Source organism: Arachis hypogaea, chromosome 13, assembly GCF_003086295.3.
Source record: "Arachis hypogaea cultivar Tifrunner chromosome 13, arahy.Tifrunner.gnm2.J5K5, whole genome shotgun sequence".
Taxonomy (NCBI): Eukaryota; Viridiplantae; Streptophyta; class Magnoliopsida; order Fabales; family Fabaceae; genus Arachis; species Arachis hypogaea.
In genome coordinates, this window is record NC_092048.1 from 49,881,681 (window position 1) to 49,897,311 (window position 15,631).

Genomic DNA, 15,631 nt, shown 5'->3' on the forward strand with positions numbered 1-15,631 from the left:
CGGGTAAATTCCCGCGGATACCCGCCCCGAAGGGGTTGTTGCCATCCCCAGTGGCTATGGCATATAACCCCATTCGATTGGTGATTCACACGGAGAGTAGTATATAGTCCAAAGTCCTAAATTTTAGTACAAAGGCTCCGTTTACTTTTCACCTATTTAGGCTTAGTTTGGTAAAGCTTTTACTTTTTAAAAGTAGCTTATAAAAGTTAACTTTTGAAAGATAGCTTTTTAAAAGTCGTAACATTTATATTTGGTAAATCAAATAAAAAATAACTTTTAATAAATACAAGCAATATCAATTGCGTTTGGTAAAATAACTTTTAAAATTTAAAAATACTATAATAGACATAAATGTAAGTATTAAATTTAAAAATTAGTTAACATATGTGGATATATTAGACTTTTAAATTTTGAAAAGTACAAGCCAATTTTAAAAAGTTCTATCTTAAGTACTTTCAAAAGTACTCCTATCTTTTAAAAACTACAAGCACAGACACAATCTTTTTGATTTACCAAACACAAAACGAGTAACTTGATCTTTTAAAAAGCACAAGCACCTCTTCAAGCCTTAGTATTTACTTTTAACATCTTTTTTTTTTCTCTTTCAAGACACACAAGCTCCCCACTAGACCTGTCCTTAGATTCGTTGGTCCTCCGAACGGCAGCTGCCATCTCTCCTGCTGAACTGAAGAGCGGAACCAGAACGGTGTGCAGCTTTTCATTCTCTCTCGCCCTCACGATAACGTTACAGAGAGCAACTTAGGGTTTTTCTTCTTCTCTCTCGAGAATCTTGGTGGAAACCAATGGCATCGGTGTACATTCCGGTGCAGAACTCGGAGGAAGAGGTTAGGGTTGCACTCGACCAACTTCCCAGGGACGCCTCCGACATCCTCGACATCCTCAAGGCCGAGCAAGCCCCTCTCGATCTCTGGCTCATTATCGCGGTTCGTAATTTCATTCTTTGCCTTCCACTTCTTCTCGGAATCGAACCCAATTTCTGCTTTCAAGTTTCAACTTGTGGAATTAAACTTTGAAAACAAAAAAGATGCTTGCTTTCTTGCATTTGTTTGTTGCTCTTATTTTGTGTGATGTGAGTTGGTTTGCACCTTTGTTATGATAGCATGTTAGGTTTAGCTTTTGGAACTCAAAGCCATTGTGTGGGTGAATGATAAGATAAACCAATAATGCTACTAGTGGTTTGAACTTGGAGCTTGTTAGATGATTTGCCATTATTGTCTGTTATAGATGTGCTACAGTGTCACTCAAGTTTTCCCTATAGATGTAGATGCCCATTTAGTATAATTCCTGTTTGTTTTTGTTTTGCTTGTCTTTGGTACCAACTGCTCCTTTCTTTACTTCTAATGTTGCTTATATTTTTCTTGTGGTGAAGAGGGAGTATTTCAAGCAGGGAAAAATTGATCAATTTCGCCAGATTTTGGAAGAGGGATCCAGCCCGGGTATACCTTGGTTGCATATTCTTTTTGATGGGGTTTGTTGTGTCAATCTTATGTTTTTGTTATTGTTTGGTGTTAAATTAGGGTCTAATATAGTTCAACTGTGCTGGTTGCTTTTCTCCTTTTCCGCAGAAATCGATGACTACTATGCTGACGTTAGATATGAGAGAATTGCTATATTAAATGCCCTTGGGGCATACTATAGCTACCTTGGGAAAATCGAGACTAAACAAAGAGAAAAGGAGGAGCATTTCATTTTGGCAACTCAATATTACAATAAAGCATCGAGGATCGACATGCATGAGCCCTCGACATGGGTTGGGAAAGGTGTACATATGTTTGTTTATTTATGTAAATTATTATGTCTCAGTGGAACTGAATCAAGCATTGTAATTTCACAATGAGGAACATGATACCTGCTAATTTTATGTTGGCATGGACCATAGAAGAGCTCTAGCTTCTAGGTATTTCATAGATGCCTTAGCATTACAACAAAGAAGCTCGCTTCTAAAACAAGTTTTGTTCTGAATAGTATTTGAACATGTGATGTTTTGAAAGTTATTGTTCTGATAGTGTTTGATCTCATCATGTAGTTGTTTATACTTTTAGCCTATTTGAGAAACATTTATTTTAATAATAAAAAGCTGCTTTGAAGTTGGTTATAAAGTAAGAAAGTAAGAGATGATTATACGCCATTTTGGTATAAGCTGAATTCATTTTTCTTTTTTCACTTTAGAGTTTAGAGATGAGCTCATATCATCTCAAATTAGCCTTACTATGGTATTTTAGTTTTTACTGCTGAAGCATTCTTATTTATCTGATAAACTCAGTGGTCATGACACATGCAGTTGTTTTGCTTGATGGCATATTGGTTGCTCTATATTTTATGTTCTTGATATTTTCTCACTCTATATTTTATGTTCTGGATATTTCCTCACAAGTTATGAGTATCCATCATTTATCTTGTTGAACTTCGCGTTTGTCCCCTGTCATTAGAAGAATGCCTCTTGCTCTAGATACTTGCAAAATTGATACATAGCTAATGCTTACAGGTCAACTTTTGCTTGCAAAGGGAGAAGTAGAGCAGGCATCTGCTGCATTTAAGATTGTATTAGATGGAGACCGAGATAATGTTCCTGCTCTTCTCGGCCAGGTTTATTGAGTCTATCCACATGTGTGCAAGGTTTTAGCTTATGCATGTGTATGTGATTGATTTTAGATATAATTGAGTTTTTTTAAGTCAATTTGAAGGTAAAGTAATTTATGTTTGGTATTTTTGTCTATCTTTTGACAAAATAAATCCTTGGATAGTGTTTATGAAATCACTTATATATATATATTTTAATAGTTCTTCCATTTTGATGTGACATATATACCTATAATTATGGGATAAAGTTGAAAATTTTAAATCGAGAACATCCCAAACAGGATAGTAGGAGAATAAAAAATAACTATTTGACGCTTATATCTATAGTTGATTCTGTATCTACAACTGATTTTGGAACAAAATATGCAATCATGTTTGAGAATTAAGGACTCACGTTAAGTGGCTGGAGAATGGGATTTTGGGGGGAGTAAACGTGAATCCAAATTCACCAAGTTTAAGACCATTCTCCAGTAAAAGACATCAACAGGTGTATGACCAACCAGTACCTCTTCTTAACCACAGTCCTAGTGGTGCTCTCCCTTTCTCAACCCCAAATGGTTATTGGAAAATTACAAAATGATTTTTTAATAGAAGTATAAAAATACTTGCTTATTAATAAAATGAAAATAGATATATCAAGAATTGTTTCCAGTAATTTTTTCAGTTTTAGAGGATCAAATTTGCTGGCTTGTCTCTATATATTCTCATTATAGGACTGTAGACCTTAATTGAATGCTAAGCAATTAAAGTATATTAATTTGTTGCTACTGGCTAGCAATTTAAATTGCAATGCTTTTGCCATGCCATCACCCAAATTTTCTACATCTATCATTGGTTTTTCCCAGCCTTCAGAGAGAATGTTTTCCATCTGTGTTTGTTATGCTACAACCTGGAATTTGTTTGAAGTTTTGTTTAGTTATTCTATATAAGTACTGTGTTTCTAGTAATAACTTTAGTGAATTTCTACAGGCCTGTGTTGAGTTCAACCGAGGGCGGTATTCTGACTCACTTGAGTTGTACAAGGTTGGTAAACCTTCTTTGCTGGTAGAAAAAACTCTCTCGTTTACAATTTATATATGCACATTGACATGTCTATATACCATTAGGTTGATATGCATTCACATTTTTTTATTGTCACCAAAGAATAATTGAGTAGATTCAGAAAGAATTGACAATACTCAAAACTAGATGACTATTACTCCACTCAAATGAATAACTTCAATTGGTTTTAAGTTTTGTGAAACCATTTGTAGAACAATTAGCGACGGTGACATGCATTTCAAAATTTCGGTGGATTGCAGATTAGTGTTGGAATTGTTGCGCAAAAGCTTATTGTATGAAATTTCAGTGGATTAGATAAATGATATAAAGTTAAATAAGCAGAGATTTTATTTTGATGGTGAGCATTATTAAGTTGTTTGAATAGTGGCAGTTAAGTGGTATCAACACAAGTTAACACATGTTTATTATTATTATTAATTTTTTTTATATTTTTTTTTGCAAACCTGAAGAGAGCATTGCAAGTTTATCCCGATTGCCCTGCACCTGTTAGGCTTGGCATAGGTCTATGTCGCTACAAATTAGGTCAATTTGAAAAGGCTCGACAGGCATTTGAGCGAGTTTTGCAGGCAAGTGAATCTTTTAATTGCCAATGGATATGCTGTCATGTTGCTTTGGTAGTACTGATGTCTGTATGTTTCCTGGTTTCCTTCTTTTCAGCTAGATCCAGAAAATGTTGAGGCTCTTGTAGCACTTGCAATAATGGACTTGCGTACCAATGAAGGTCCACTTTTTCCCCTGTATCATGTTCTTAGGCACCTTATATGTCTCGTATAACTTGTAATATATATTTTTTCTCATGTATTGGATCGACTCTGATACTGTGTAGTATCTTTCAGCTGCTGGAATTAGAAAGGGAATGGTAAAGATGCAGACGGCATTTGAGATATACCCTTATTGTGCAATGGCTCTGAATTATCTTGCAAATCATTTTTTCTTCACTGGTCAACATTTCTTGGTTGAGCAACTGACTGAAACTGCATTAGCTGTCACCAATCATGGTCCAACAAAGTCCCATTCTTATTATAATTTAGCGCGCTCTTACCATAGCAAGGTTGGAAGCAAATCTCTCTCTACTGTTGGCAACATTCCTTTGAGTGGCATTAATAAATTGCTTAGGCCCTGCTATTGTTTTTGCAAATAAAAGAAACAGTTATTGATTTTACTGTCTTCTTGTCTACAATACTCTTATTTACTTTCTTGTCTTCTCTTCGCATGTTCTAAATTTTTAGTGTTAGCAAGTTACTATTTTATTCTCTGGTAATCTTTTAATTTTTTATTTTTCCTCTTAACCATAGGGGGACTATGACAAAGCAGGGGTGTATTACATGGCATCTGTCAAGGAAGTCAACAAGCCTCATGAATTTGTGTTTCCTTATTATGGTTGGTTGCTTCATTCAGATTTGAAACTTTACAGCATGGCTACAACATTGTAATATGGCAGTGAAAGAAATTAAATTTAATCAACTATGAAACTTATGGTAGAAACATGTTCATTGTTTTAGTATATTAGGTATATCTTGATTCAGTATTTGTAGGCCTTCTATCTTAATGAAAATAGCAGATGTTGAATGTGATCTTCAAGCGGGCAGTCATGTTTTGATATTGCGATTTTACTAGATCTGTTTCCATGTTGTAGCAAATGTGGCATATTCGTTTGAGGTTCTGTAAAACTTACTCATTTATGATCAGCAATAATATTTGAAGGCTGTTTTCATAGTCTCATTGGTATTGTTCACCAAATGCCTGTTACTTCCTTATTTTTAATTTTTTTCTCTTTTATGTTGATTCCAGGTCTAGGACAAGTGCAATTAAAGTTGGGAGATTTCAGAAGTGCCCTGTCAAATTTTGAAAAGGTTCTGGAGGTGTACCCGGATAATTGCGAGACATTAAAAGTGAGTGCCTGACAGGATGTACCTTACATCCTTTAATATCATTTCTCTTTTAGGGTCAGTGTTTTTCGCAACTGAAAGAGTCATTATCTTTGTGAGTTATATATACATGTTTCGGAAACATCAGTTGAGGACATGCACTTTTCTTGGTTGAATATGGTATATATTCCATAAAATGATGATCAATCTTTAAAATAAGCATTATTAAACCACTATTTAATGGTCAGTTATATATTTTGGCATGCCAAAAGACCCAAAACTAATCAGTTTCTTCAAATGTGTTTTGGGAATGTTAGAAAAAGGTATTCTTGGTAAGTATTATCAGAGGACTGATGGTTACTCACTATTCAGAACCAGTTTGAGTTGTTAATTTACCAATAATTTTTTTATGGTTTCTTAACGTGTTCTTCTGAAAGTTATTGTAAAATCACCAGAGTTTTGGGCGCTCCTTGTAGACACATTTGTAGATTACTTTACCTGTGTATTAGTTATACAAATAAAGCAGTTGTAGTTCTGAAAAATTATTGTAAAATCACTTTCTCTATTTCCTATTTCCTATTTCTTGTGTTGATGTTTTTCCTTACAGGCACTGGCACACATATATGTTCAGCTTGGTCAAACTGACAAGGGACAGGACTTTATTAGGAAAGCAACAAAAATTGATCCCCGTGATGCCCAGGTGAAATCTGCTGATAGTGTGTTTTTCTAAATTTTATTAAAGACCAGTCTTGTGTTCTCCCAACTTCCCCTGTCTTCCTTCACTTGTTTTAAGATTTACACATGTAAGCTCTGCCTTGTTCACATGAAAAGTGTTATCCATCTCAAAGTGGGCAGTTATGCCTTTGTTCATAACTAGAATTGGTATCTGAACCTGTTATATATATATATATGATGAATTCTAGTATTCCTATGCTTATGGTGGCTATGAAGTGTCGTTAAAATTAAAATCACACTCTTTTTTTACATTTAGTAATGCTTTTTTAGCTACACTTTTAAAAAATGTTACTAAATAATAAAAAAGCGTTACTGTAATTTTAGCAACACTTTTTCAGATTAATTAGCATTAGGAACATCTTACAATTCACGACTCAATACGAGAAATGCACCATGTAAGCTCTATTTAGTGAGAAAGGGCTTTCTTTTTGTTTAAGATGTTTGAATCTCATTTTTCGGAAGGAGCATCCAAAATTCATTGTGAGAGGGGGAGCATTTTATTTCCCCCGTTTTTTTTTTTTTTTTTTTTCCTTAAAGGAAATAGTGATAAAAAGGGATCTACACATGGTGTTTATTGATTTGGAAAAAGCGTATGATAGGGTACCAAGGGAGGTCTTATGGAAGGTTTTAGAAAAGAGGAGAGTAAGGATCGCATATATTCGGGCAATTAAAGACATGTATGATGGGGCCACAACTAGTGTGAAGACTCAAGGTGGTGTGACAGAGGAATTCCCTATTGGTATAGGATTACACCAGGGATCATCCTTAAGTCCATACCTTTTCACATTAGTCTTGGAAGTACTCACAGAGCACATCCAAGAGCCTGTGCCATGGTGCATGCTTTTTGCCGATGATATCGTCCTTATGGGAGAGTCAAGGGAAGACCTAAATAAGAAGTTGGAGTTATGGAGAGAAGCTCTAGAAGTGTATGGTCTGCGCATAAGCCGTAGCAAGACGGAATATATGGAATGTAAGTTCAGTCTGAGAAGGGAAAACTCCAATATAGAGGTGAAGATTGGAGAAAACATCCTGCGAAAAGTTAAAAGTTTTAAGTATCTTGGGTGCATCATACAGGATAATGGAGAGATTGAACAGGATGTAAATCATAGGATTCAAGCAGGTTGGTCAAAATGGCGGAGTGCATCTGGTTTTATATGCGACAAAAAAGTGCCTTTAAAACTTAAAGGTAAATTCTATCGCACCGCTATAAGACCGGCTATGCTGTATGGTACGGAGTGTTGGGCGGCTAAAGGGGAGCACGAACATAAGTTGAGTGTGGCAGAGATGAAGATGTTGAGATGGATGAGTGGTCATACGCGATTGGATAAAATAAGGAATGAAGATATAAGGGAGAGAGTTGGAGTAGCACCCATTGTGGAAAAGATGGTTGAATCGCGTCTCAGGTGGTTTGGACATGTGGGAAGAAGACCGATAGAACATCCAGTCAGGAGAGTGGATGAGATGGAAGATGGACAAAGGGCGAAAGGCAGAGGAAGACCTAAGAAGACCATCCATGAGGTGGTCAAACGAGATCTACATGTAAACGGTCTCTCTGTAGACATGATACATGACAGAGCACAATGGCGTCGTTTGATTCATGTAGCCGACCCCACTTAGTGGGACAAGGCTTTGTTGTTGTTGTTGTTGTTGTTGTTCCTTAAAGGAAATAGTGAAAATAAATGAAAACAGGAATTCAGGAAACAAGATTTTTATCATTTCACTCTTTTCACTTTTTCTTCCTTCACAAAATGCTGAAATATAGGAACACTAGAAACCCAGCTGGTCCTTAGGATCTTTTCCCTCTTCATTAGCTATTGAATCTTGGTCTTCTCCAATTAGTTTTCTCAGTGAAATCTCCTTAACATCTATAGTAAAGCCATCATCTTTTCTGTCTTCCTTAGAGATAAAACTTTTGATATCCAATTTATCAAGGGTATCCAACATTAGCTGTTCCTCCTTTCTGTTTATCCCTGATTATGGGCCAAGTGTCATCCTGAAATATGACCTCTTTGTTGTTGATATTCCCTAGTTTTATGATACGGTCCATGTTCTGTCACCTATTCATCGTGTTGGGTCTGGCTATTAGGCGTAAGAAACAATTAACATGCTGTAATTCCTATTCTTTGCTTCCTTGTCCCTGCCATTCATGACACTTCCCATGTGATACATATCTATAATAAGGAAAAGAAGCACTTGAGCATTATTTTTTTATGGATTATTTCTGAGTTCAAACTTATTTGGTTGCCTATATATAGTGTATATATTATACTTTTAACATAATAATGAATTTTTTGTTGCCTGTGAACTGATTGTTGTTTTGAAACTATAGAATAAATGCTTGATAACTTTCTCATGTAGCTGATATTAAGATGGCGAAGATGAAAGTTGTTGACTGTATGTAGATATTGAAGCATATGGCTTTGGTTAAAAAAATTATCTTTTCTATAAGCAACTATCAACAAAATGCTAATATATGAGTATTTACAAATATTGCAAATTCAGCATTCCTTGGTTTTTGCCTGAAGTGTTTGTTTCGTAAACACTGTTACGAGCCCTTCCTTTTTGTGATAATTTGAAATAAACTGTTGAGAGTGAAATTCATTCGGTATTTTTGTTTACCTTTACGAAATCCTACAGGAAACAGGTTGAAAACAATGTGGCATAAATAAATTTAGAACTTTTAAAAAAAAAAAAAAAGGAATTTGAAAGAAAATAAGCCTTTAAATTTTCTAAATTGGTTCCTTTCATCTCTCTAAATATTTATGTAATTAGTTGAGCAAAACCTTATATCTAGCTCTTGGTTTAATCTTATATTCTCCATTAAAGTACAGGCATTTCTTGAACTGGGTGAATTGTTGATTCTGTCTGATACAGGATCTGCCCTCGATGCATTTAAAACTGTAAGAGAATTTTATTATGTACTTGATAAATTGTTTTGCAAAGTTTCTCTCATCCAATTAAAATTTAAGAAAACACCTGATGGTTGAAGTTCTGGGATCTATTTTTAATCTGGTTGTTGTAAACCCGGTGCAGGCTCGTACTCTTTTTAAGAAGGGAGGCCAAGACGTACCAATAGAATTACTCAATAATATTGGTGTCCTTCAGTTTGAAAGGGGAGAGTTTGAGGTTTGTAATTCTATAAATGCTGCATTGCTTTTGTTTTGGCCCCATGATCACACACTTAATCCTTCATTTCTTCTTTGTATCAGCTTGCTCAACAAACTTTTAAAGAGGCTTTGGGTGACGGCATATGGCTTTTTCTTATTAATGGGGGAAATAAGTCTTCCAATGATATTGCTACTTCTACACTACAGTTTAAGGACATGCAATTATTTCATAAGCTTGAAAGTACCGGTCATCATATAGATTTGCCCTGGGATAAAGTCACAGTGCTCTTTAACCTGGCCAGATTACTTGAGCAGTTAAATGATTCTGGAACTGCAAGTATATTGTATCGCCTAATATTATTCAGGGTATGTGTATCTTAAATAAACATCATGTGCATTTTGTTTGCATATCCATCTACCCACCACTGACAGACTCAAGAATATTAACCTTTCTGTAGTCTCAAATATGATGATCATTTATGACTCTTATTGTTTCTTTTACTTTATGCTATTTATCTAATGAACAGTTCACTGAAGCCATGAATAGAGTTTTTACAGCTGAATGCCATAAAATTAATAGCCAATCATTTTTTGAGCTTTCCGGATTATCCACACCACTTATTATATTTCTAGCTTCCGGTTAATATATTTGAATTGTTGAGTATGTAATGAAATGTATTTTCATTATCTTACTACAATAATGGTAGCTGATGTAACCATTTAGTGAACTCCCCATGTGCACAATGCTTTCAGCCTCTTTTTTGGTATTGAACACACCACATTCTTAAGAATTATTTTTTAAGCATGGTCTGAGCACTGAGCTTGTTATAAGGCATTGCATCAAACATGTTCTGTTTGTATTGACTGTTAACAGTTGGACATTGCTTCATGACAATAATGAATAGAACACCTCAGTTTAGTTGAAGAAGTTGTCCTGCTTTCAGCAGTAGGGTTTCTATTACAATCATTGCCTACATTGTTGTATCTTGGCCACCATCTTTTATTATTCTTTGCACATTCAATATGGTTTCCAGCTTTCCATTATTGATCTCTAATGAATTCCTTATTTTATTTTTATTTTTTTCTTTTTTCTTTTTTCTATTTCAGTTTCCAGACTATATTGATGCGTATCTGAGGTTAGCTGCAATCGCAAAGGCTCGAAACAACATTCTGTTAAGCATTGAGCTGGTACTAATATCCCTGATCTTGCTTTTGTTGCTTCTATAATAATTGCATAGCTTCACAATTTCAGTTATACTCTCTGTAGGTTCATGATGCGCTAAAGGTGAATGAAAAGTGTCCAAATGCATTATCTATGCTTGGTGATTTGGAGTTGAAAAATGATGATTGGGTAAAGGCAAAAGAAACTCTCAGGGCAGCCAGTGATGCAACTGATGGGAAGGACTCATATGCTACTCTTGCTCTTGTAGGTCTCTTTGGTGCTCATAAACGTGTCTATTCTTATTGTTCATTCTAGATGTACTTTGTGTAGCTCTTTGGTCCTCACAAATGTCGAAGCATGATAATTATTTTGATACGCTGGTTCTGTAATGAATAGGGAAACTGGAATTACTTTGCAGCAGTTCGGAATGAGAAGAGAAATCCAAAGCTAGAAGCTACTCATTTGGAAAAGGCCAAGGAACTCTATACACGAGTAGGTTTATTTTATTATTTCCTTACTTTTCTGTCTTGCCGTCTTGAGCTATTTTTGCATGTTTTTGTTTATGATAGAAACCAGTTTGGCAGGTTCTAGAGCAGTAATGCTAGTCCTAGCTGCTGGCTATAAGTACTAGGGGTTGGTTAGTTTTTTAAGTCAGTTTGAAAATTCTGTTCAGTTTGTTAGTTCAGGAGGGGGAAATTCTCTCTAGAGTTGGTTAGACCCAACAGTGTAGTTCAATAGGGATTGTGATTTACAATCCCTAATTCATCAATAAAATTCCCTAATTCTGCTAGATCCCTAATCCTATCAGTTCACCTCAGCTTTTGGTTTGCAGACCTTGGTTTGGACTTCGGAACCTTGGATGCATCAATCCCATTGATCTTAGTATTTCATTCATTTCGTATGCATATTAACGTGTGTCATGGCTTAAGCATTTTGGTGAATTGGTTTAGGGCATGATATTAGATCAAATGGTTAGGAGTTTGCTCTGTGCTGGCCCCACCCTTAAATTAAAATTTAATTTCAGCAACTATATATGATGTAGTACTCATGCATTAAGCTGGGAGGGGCGGCACTGATAGGAAGTAAACCATCCTTAAACCTCCATCCAATAGCTTAAACTTCTTCAGGGTGTTGGCCCTTAATCAAAATAAATGAAAAATAATGAATATAATTTGCTTGTGCCATGTGCACTCTTTCCCCCAACCCCTTCCCTTATTTGGGAATAGGAATTTGGAAATATCTAAACTGGGAACTATTACCTTGGTTTATAATGGGATTGTTTTATTGATTTTTTTTTATTTTTATAATTTTTGATTAGGTTCTGATTCAGCATTCTGCAAATTTATATGCTGCCAATGGTGCTGGAGTAGTGCTAGCTGAGAAAGGCCATTTTGATGTTTCAAAGGATATCTTCACTCAGGTTACCTGATATATCTGCTTATATTTGGGATATGCATGGCATAAACTTTCATATACTGGAGTTATTTATTTATTTCTATCTTTTTTAGGTTCAAGAAGCTGCAAGTGGTAGTGTTTTTGTCCAGATGCCTGATGTTTGGATAAATTTGGCCCATGTTTATTTTGCTCAGGGAAATTTTTCTTTGGCTGTGAAAATGGTATATCCCGTGTTTAATTTGTTTTGCTTGTTAAGTTCTTGCTGAAGTATTATAGGAATCATGTGCTGATGACATTCCTTTTCCTTTCTGGGAAAATGTTACCTTTCTAATTTTGCAGTATCAGAATTGCTTGCGAAAGTTTTTTTATAACACAGACTCGCAAATACTTCTATATTTAGCTCGTACTCATTATGAAGCAGAACAGTGGCAAGATTGTATAAAAACTCTACTAAGGGCAATCCATTTGGCACCCTCAAACTATACATTAAGATTTGACGCAGGTGTTGCGATGCAAAAGTTTTCAGCATCAACATTACAGAAGGCAAAAAGGACTGCAGATGAGGTCTTGTCAATCCCTTGAACCTATCTTATTAAATTTGTTCAGCTGTTTGATGAAAGATGCTCATAGGTGGCATTATGTTCATTTCTGGTTGTCTACTTTTTCCCATGAATTATAGCAGGTTCTTTAAAGTAAGATCATGAACTGCATTGTTGTTCCCATAAAGACTGCCTTGTTTCATTGCAGAAAACTTCATCTATTCTAATATATTGATGAATGACTGATGTGACACTTGTCTGTAATTTCATTATTGTCTTACACTTAAATTGTGACTCTGCTTATGCCATAATTCTTTATTGTTAGTGGATCTAGTGGATGATAAACACAAAGACACTCTCCACATGGAGAGTGAGTTGTTCTTTTGCATGTTTGGGTGGTTGTTGAACCCTTAACCACAATATAAGCTACTATTTCCTCAAACATCAAACATGGATCTATGATTTTTACTTCAGGCTATGAGATACTAGCGAACCTTACATGTAAAAAACCCTAATTTTTGGGCCACCTTGCACTGGACTCTTTTTACGCAAAAGTTTGTCTAACTTATCTGAATTCTTAATGGTAGGTGAGAGCAACTGTAGCAGAACTGCAAAATGCTGTTCGAGTATTTAGTCAGTTGTCTGCTGCATCCAACCTTCATATTCATGGGTTTGATGAGAAAAAAATTGACACTCATGTTGGGTACTGCAACCACCTACTTTCGGCTGCAAAAGTTCATCTTGAAGCAGCTGAGCGTGAGGAGCAGCAAGTGCGACAGAGGCAAGAACTTGCTCGTCAGGTTGCATTGGCCGAGGAAGCCCGACGGAAGGCTGAAGAGCAAAGGAAATTTCAGGTGCGCTATTCATAATTGATTGGTCTCTGCAATATGCATGTCCCAGTTTTCGTTTTTTTTTTTTTCTAATAAATTTATAAATTGCTTTTCTTTTTCTTCTTAATTTGATATTAGATGGAAAGGAGAAAGCAAGAGGATGAACTGAAGAGGGTGCAACAACAGGAGGAACATTTTAAGCGTGTTAAGGTAAGGGTTATCGGGTTTCCTTCTCAGAGAGTAAAGTTATACAATGCTTGGTTTAGGGATTATTGGGTTTCCATCCATATTGAGTGCTATGTTTAAATTTTTGTTGTTTAGGGGGAGGGGGTAGGTGTGTTGGCTAATAACATTCTACAATGGTATAGACCGATGCTGTGTATAGTAACTACTCACTTAGGATAGGTTTTTCAATGAGATTGAGATGGATGTGGGGTTTATCCTTTGTGAATGTTGTTCAAGTTGGTTGAGGTGGGTGCTGCTGTGCTGGGAAGATAATGTGCCTCGGAAGGTCTAAGCTCTATTTATATTTCTAGGAACAATGGAAGAGCAGCTCACACTCAAGACGAAGGGAAAGGACACCAGAAGAAGAAGAGGGTGGGACTGGCGAGAAACGGAGAAAGAAAGGTGGAAAGAGGAGAAAGAAGGATAAGCACTCGAAATCACACTATGACAATGAAGAAGGAGAAGCCGATATGATGAATGAACCAGAGATGGAGGATGAAGATGTTGATAACTACAGAGAGCCCCAAACTATGGGGAATGATGATGCTGAGGGGAATGCTCAGGATCTTCTTGCAGCTGCTGGACTTGAAGATTCTGATGCAGAAGATGATATGGTAATTTGCGATTATTAGAAATTTAAATTTTGGAATGCCTTCTATTTCTTTTGTTTATATCCTCAGTTCCTCACTCCTTTTAGGTTGAAATATATTTTTGGTAGCTTGTCATGATGGACTTACTTTTGGGATTAGTTTGGCATGGTGCTAAAAAAAATAAAGCAAAAAAGTTTTATAGAGTAGATTTATTGATTACAATGGTGTCTAAACATAAAGCAATAAATTCTACTCGATTTTTATATCTATATGACAAACTCACAGTTGAACAACTTTAGGATGTGTGACAAGTGTGCGTTGTTATATCCATCATGGAGTTAGAGTCAATGAAACCAAGTTATTCTAGAGATCATGATATAGATCAATAAGAAAGCAGGAATCATTTCATCAAGGTCTCACATGATATCTGTGTCACTCCATAATAATGCTGTATTTTAGTCCTGTATAATTTGTTTTAATTGTTATCTAGTCTCGATGCGGAAGGTTTTGCTTTTTATTGCCAGTGAATGACATGTCTCGAGCATATACAAGTGATTTACACTATTGCCCTCAGATTATTGTACAAACACGGTCATCTATACCTTTTGCAAGCTTTTATTTGCTTCATTCATATTGACTAGTCCGATCATTTAATTCCTCCTTATTGTTGTTGAAGGCTGCACCATCGTCAAACATTGCCCGCCGGAGGCAAGCGTTATCAGAATCTGATGATGATGAACCAATAATGCGGCAATCAAGTCCTATAAGAGAAAATTCTGCTGATATGGAGCTGAGTGATGGAGAAATCAGGGAGCCTAAGACAAATGGAGATGATGGTAGTGACTAGTAGGAACAGTATTAAATTTTGGACTGTACAGGTTAGATGTGTATATTGTCTTCTAGTGATGATCAAATTCAGTGTTGTGATGCTTTTTCAGTTCCTGATATCTATATGTATAAATTTGGAAATGCTTAATTTAGAAAGGCCAAAGTTTTCTGTTAGTTTGTAGCAAGGTTATGAATACCGAACGAGTCATCAAACTCTATTACCTATTGATTTACCTGTTTAGTGGTCCAACCGATTCAATTGAAATAATCAAATTATAATAAAATAATATATAAAATTCTAATAAACAATAAAAATATAAATATATTATAATGTAAATTTTAAAAATATACAAATAAATACATGTATAGCACCAATAAAGTTTTATGATCTTATTAAAGTATAAAATAGTAGTAATAAATTAAATAAACTTGCAATAACAAGAAGCTAAATTCAACAATAGGTAGCAATACCGAATGAACGATCAAGTCTAAAGTCTAAATAAGTCGCGAACTCGACCGAAAAAGTAGTTGGTCACAAGGAGAGTATAGCGGCTAAATATGAAAAGGACTATTAGGGTCTATCAGTCTTTAGTTCGGTTTCTCTTCTCTAAAAGAAGACAAAGCTTAGTTAAAAAGCTAATTGTTCCGATTTGGTTTGATTCATCGGTTTTTGCATATAAAATAAATGG

General features: G+C 35.5%; 1 protein-coding gene across 1 annotated transcript; it reads left to right on the forward strand.

The window, feature by feature from the left end:
- The first annotated feature begins 570 nt into the window (after positions 1-570).
- Positions 571-15,116, forward strand: LOC112738325 (protein CTR9 homolog). The gene is made up of 24 exons (XM_025788722.2): positions 571-944; positions 1,391-1,457; positions 1,587-1,781; positions 2,507-2,607; positions 3,571-3,624; positions 4,113-4,229; positions 4,321-4,384; positions 4,500-4,714; positions 4,959-5,043; positions 5,455-5,555; positions 6,139-6,231; positions 9,098-9,166; positions 9,300-9,392; positions 9,476-9,739; positions 10,481-10,561; positions 10,641-10,799; positions 10,932-11,027; positions 11,854-11,955; positions 12,044-12,151; positions 12,270-12,494; positions 13,057-13,323; positions 13,438-13,509; positions 13,836-14,138; positions 14,791-15,116. The coding sequence occupies exons 1-24, from the start codon at positions 804-806 to the stop codon at positions 14,959-14,961; spliced, it is 3,243 nt and encodes a 1,080-aa protein (XP_025644507.1). The 5' UTR covers positions 571-803; the 3' UTR covers positions 14,962-15,116.
- Positions 15,117-15,631: the final 515 nt, after the last annotated feature.